The following is a 5,381-nucleotide window of genomic DNA, read 5'->3' as shown; positions in this document are numbered from 1 at the left end:
TGAACTTAGGCAAGTAGGGTAATCTTTCTTGGCTTCTGCTTCTGTCTCTATAAAATGAAGATAATAGCGGTACTTATCTCACAAGGCTGGGGTAACGATTCAGCGGTATTCTCTGTGTAAACAGTTTAACACAGTACCTGGCAGAGAGAAGGGGAGAAAGACGGAGAGAGAGAGGGAGAGATGCTGACTGACTTACAGACAGACATACTTCAATCAAAGAATATAGTGGATAATTATGCGGCTTGTCTTAAATGAAATGCTTCCAAATCCTACAGGGAAAGCATTGCCGCTTAGCTCTTCCTGGGAGCTAGAGAAATTAGTGGAAAATCGTTGACATTAAAGTCACGATTCCTTTCTCGGGCTCAGGGGCTATTCATACTTTGGAGGGTTTTCAGAAGTCGAGGGGAGTCCCGGGCCCTCCTATTTGGAAGAATCGGAACGATAGTGCAGGGTCTGTGCCTGGGAGCTGGCCCGAAATCCGGGGGCTAGGAAGGCACCGGGTTTGCACGAAAATCTGCCCCGGTGACAATCCCCAGTCTGTGAGGTCTCGGTGGACTCGGGGCCCCAGGGGTGGGAACCCGGAGTGAAAAAATCTGAGTGGGGTCTGGTGCAGGGCCCCCCACCTGCCAGCCCCGCTCCCCTGGGCTGCGGCGGCCTCGTGCGTCACGGGCGCGGGCGGGGGCCGAGGGGAGGGCGGCACCGCAAGGTGAGGGCACCGCGCTGCCTTAAGACGCCGCGCGCCCCCGCTGCCTCTCAGAGCTTGCAGCGCGGCGCGCTGGCCGGACGTGCGGGCACAGACGCTGTGCCCCGCTCCTGCCGCGCCCGCAGCGCCCGCTGCCCGGTGCCAGCTCGCAGCCGCCCGCGCCCCGAGAGGCGGCTGGGACGAGCGCGAGCAGCCCCGAAGGACCTGCACGCGGCGCCCGCGACGCCACGTCCGCAGCAGCAACAGGTAAGCGGCCCGGCCCTACTCCGGGCTTCGTGGCCCCCAGCACCCGGCCGGGCCCCGAGCCTGGGAGCCCACGACGTCCCCTCTGAAGCGTCCCGACGGCTGCTGAGCTACCAGGCGCGGTGGCCCGCGGTGCGGCCCCTTCTCGCCTTTCCCTAGCCATCCTCCCGCCCTCGCGTTTTCTCTCTCACTTTTTCTCGTGCGTTCTTTCCCCCCTTCCTCTCCATTCTCTCGTTTTTTCCTCATCCTTTCCCTCTTCCTCTGCTTGTTCTCTTTTCTTACTCTTTTTTGCTTTTTCTGTCTGCGTCTCTCCCAGTCTGTCTTGCTCTCTCATTCTCTCTCACTCTCACGCTCCCATTTCTTCTTTTTTCTTTCTGTCTTTCTCCCTCTCTGTTGCTCACATTCTGTCTCTCTGTATGTATCTCATTCTTTCGCTGTCTCTCATTTCCTTTTTGTCTCTCTGCCTCTCAATCTCTCTCGCCCTGCCTTTCTGACTCTCCCCACCGCCCTGCACCCTGCCTCTTTTGCCTTTCTCCGCAGCTCCTTTCCCACTCCCCTCGGCTGCCACCGACACCAAGCAGATCGGAGAAAGCAAAGAGGACGCAGAATTGGGAATGGGGATGGGGCTGTGGAGGGTGAGGGTAGGGGAGCTCAATAGGCATCCTCTCTGCATTTTCCAGTCGCCATTGCTCTGCTGAGAAACTAAGGGTTTTTTTAGCCAAAGCCCGCGGTGGCCAGGGCGGCAGGTGGTTTCCACGGCAAAATAAAGTCCACAGGGAGACAGAGATCCAAAGAGACAGAGATCCAACCAGAGAAAAACCGAGGTGAGGGGCCATGGGAAAAAGATGTAGAGAAATAGAGATGCGCACACACTCAAAGATACAAAGCAAGTGTTTAGCCAGAGTCCTGGGGTGACAGGAAAGTGAAGGACAGAGAAACCAACCAGAGAGTGCACACACTAGAGAGATAGCTTGAGAGACAGGTGAGACAAGCAGTAGAGTGTTAGAGATCAATGGAGAGAGAGGCAGAGCAACGCAGAGAGAACTTAGGCAGGGAGAGACAGAAACCACACGGAGAGACACAGAGACAAGAGGGTCCGAGAAAGACAGAGCAAGCGCACACGTGCCAGTGAGAGACAGAAGGGGACACCTAGAGAACCCGAGGGAGACGCAGAAACAAGAGAGTTGGAGAGACACGGAGACGGGCAGAGGCACAGCGAACGACATTGAACAGGTGCGCTAGGGACCCACAAAGATGAACTGCTAGGGAAATAGACTGAGAGAGAAATGGAGAGACAGGAGAGCATTAGGGAAAGACAGAGACACACATGAACTAGCGAGCGACACAGTGACAGGCAGAGACACAGAGAGACAGAATGGATCAGAAAGAGACTGAGGGAGAGACAGGGGCAAGACTGTGAGAAAGATAGGGAGCGAGAGCGCAAGCCCTGCAGAGAAAGTGAGCTAGCGAAAGAGACACACACAGAGAGACTGAGAGACAGAGTGGAAGAGAGAAATGAGAGTAACAGAAAGGAAACAGACAGCGTGCACGTGCTATCGAGACGGAGAAACAGAGACAGACATGAGTGAGAGACAAGGATGAGAAAGAATCAGGAAACGGTGAGACACATACAGACAAACACCCCGAGAGATACAGAAAAAAAGTGCGCCAGCGAGAGACACTGGAGAGAGACAGAAACTGACGGTCGTAAACAGACAGAACCAGAGAGCGCACGCGCATGCGCTAGCGCTAGCGACCAAAACTCCCCGGAGCCAGAGACAGTGTGAGAGACAAGCAGAGAAAGCGCGCGCACGCACGCGCCAGCAGGAGAAACAGATGAGAGGAAATCAGAGCCCTGGAGAGAGGAGACAGGCAGACAGATCAGGAGAGTCCGGAAAGGAGTCAGAGAAGCAGCCCGTACTGGGGATGGGGCCGTGCGGGAACCCGGGATAGGGGGTCCTGCAGCGCCCTTGCTGGGCGCAGAGGCTTCTTCTCTTGACGGGTGACTAACTCTGCCTGCGTGTTTCTTTTGTCACCAGCATAGGCACTGAGTGCTGTCTGTGCACCCCTTTGCCACCCACCGGTGCCGGCACTGAGCCTGCACTCTGTCTCACGCCCTCTGGCTGTTGCCATGACGTCCACCTGCACCAACAGCACGCGCGAGAGTAACAGCAGCCACACGTGCATGCCCCTCTCCAAAATGCCCATCAGCCTGGCTCACGGCATCATCCGCTCAACTGTGCTGGTTATCTTCCTCGCCGCCTCTTTCATCGGCAACATAGTGCTGGCGCTAGTGTTGCAGCGCAAGCCGCAGCTGCTGCAGGTGACCAACCGTTTTATCTTTAACCTCCTGGTCACCGACCTGCTGCAGATTTCGCTCGTGGCCCCCTGGGTGGTGGCCACCTCTGTGCCTCTCTTCTGGCCCCTCAACAGCCACTTCTGCACGGCCCTGGTCAGCCTCACCCACCTGTTTGCCTTCGCCAGCGTCAACACCATTGTCGTGGTGTCAGTTGATCGCTACTTGTCCATCATCCACCCTCTCTCCTACCCGTCCAAGATGACCCAGCGCCGTGGTTACATGCTCCTCTATGGCACCTGGATTGTGGCCATCCTGCAGAGCACTCCTCCACTCTACGGCTGGGGCCAGGCTGCCTTTGATGAGCGCAATGCCCTCTGCTCCATGATCTGGGGGGCCAGCCCTAGCTACACTATTCTCAGCGTGGTGTCCTTCATCGTCATTCCACTGATTGTCATGATTGCCTGCTACACGGTGGTGTTCGGTGCAGCCCGGAGGCAGCATGCTCTGCTGTACAATGTCAAGAGACACAGCTTGGAAGTGCGAGTCAAGGACTGTGTGGAGAATGAGGATGAAGAGGGAGCAGAGAAGGAGGAGGAGTTCCAGGATGAGAGTGAGTTTTGCGGCCAGCATGAAGGTGAGGTCAAGGCCAAGGAGGGCAGAATGGAAGCCAAGGACGGCAGCCCGAAGGCCAAGGAAGGAAGCACGGGGACCAGTGAGGGTAGTGTAGACGCCAGGGGCAGCGAGGAGGTCAGAGAGAGCAGCACGGTGGCCAGCGACGGCAGCATGGAGGGTAAGGAAGGCAGCACCAAAGTTGAGGAGAACAGCATGAAGGCAGACAAGGGTCGCACAGAGGTCAACCAGTGCAGCATTGACTTGGGTGAGGATGACATGGAGTTTGGTGAAGACGACATGGAGTTTGGTGAAGACGACATCAATTTCAGTGAGGATGACGTCGAGGCAGTGAACATCCCGGACAGCCTCCCACCCAGTCGTCGTAACAGCAACAGCAACCCTCCTCTGCCCAGGTGCTACCAGTGCAAAGCTGCTAAAGTGATCTTCATCATCATTTTCTCCTATGTGCTATCCCTGGGGCCCTACTGCTTTTTAGCAGTCCTGGCCGTGTGGGTGGATGTCGAAACCCAGGTACCCCAGTGGGTGATCACCATAATCATCTGGCTTTTCTTCCTGCAGTGCTGCATCCACCCCTATGTCTACGGCTACATGCACAAGACCATTAAGAAGGAAATCCAGGATATGCTGAAGAAGTTCTTCTGCAAGAAAAAGCCCCCGAAAGAAGATAGCCACCCAGACCTGCCCGGAACCGAAGCCGGCACAGAGGGTGGGACTGAAGGCAAGATTGTCCCTTCCTACGATTCTGCTACCTTTCCTTGAAGTTAGTTCTAAGGCAAACCTTGAACTGTCCATAACATGAGAAACAAGAGGAGATTTCTTTTCAATGGACCCACAATCCATTAATGCCAAACCATACCATTTCAGGCAAAGGTGTTGCACACACATGCTCTTCACCACAAGGTAGATAAATATATAGAAGAGGCAGGAACTGGGGTCTTTCCATAAAAGCATGGACTTGAGGATTCTGACTGAAATTTTCCCCCCAAAGATTATTAGGCTCTACATTTCTTAAAGCAACAAGGGCTATCCATTTTGGACTTGTAGTTGGTATTCTGTCTTTCCAGAGCTACAACATGCCAACTTTAGCTCTGAAGGAAAGGGAAGATGATGCTTGTGAACTTAAGGACTTTTCGGCCCTTGGGTCGGGAGCTCATGGGCGAGAGCTACAGCTTATGTTCAACTGAAAGAAAGGCAATGGACCAAATCATTCATGGAGCCCAAGAAATAGAACCTAATGCACTGATCAACATATGAGCCAAATTCTGAACTGAACAGCCCCACAGTCGGGTGCAAAGACTGTTATGCAAACTAAAACAAAGGGCTTCCTGCAGTTAGAATCTCAAGAAGGTTTCTAGATCCCCTAAAGGGATCCGGGAAAGTAGAAGGACATGTATGAAATGGGAAGCTAGTCCAAGGGAAAAGATTGAGAAATAACACACATCCGGGGGGCTAAACAGTTGACTTTTTTTCCTATAAAATCTTGGGTTTATGCATGGGCTGGAA

General features: G+C 54.3%; 1 protein-coding gene across 1 annotated transcript; it reads left to right on the top strand.

Moving 5' to 3' along the window:
* Positions 1 to 3,077: 3,077 nt before the first annotated feature.
* Positions 3,078 to 4,637, top strand: GPR101 (G protein-coupled receptor 101). The gene has a single exon (XM_003272579.1). It carries the CDS (start codon positions 3,078 to 3,080, stop codon positions 4,635 to 4,637), a length of 1,560 nt encoding a protein of 519 aa, XP_003272627.1.
* The last annotated feature ends 744 nt before the right edge of the window (positions 4,638 to 5,381 follow it).

The sequence above is a fragment of the Nomascus leucogenys genome, chromosome X (assembly GCF_006542625.1).
Source record: "Nomascus leucogenys isolate Asia chromosome X, Asia_NLE_v1, whole genome shotgun sequence".
NCBI classification, from domain to species: Eukaryota; Metazoa; Chordata; class Mammalia; order Primates; family Hylobatidae; genus Nomascus; species Nomascus leucogenys.
Note: the sequence above shows the minus strand (reverse complement) of the source record. Positions and strands in the feature narration are given on the sequence as shown.

Coding starts and splice junctions, on each gene's coding strand:
- GPR101 (XM_003272579.1), top strand. CDS start 3,078: ATGACGTCCACCTGCACCAACAGCACGCGCGAGAGTAACAGCAGCCAC.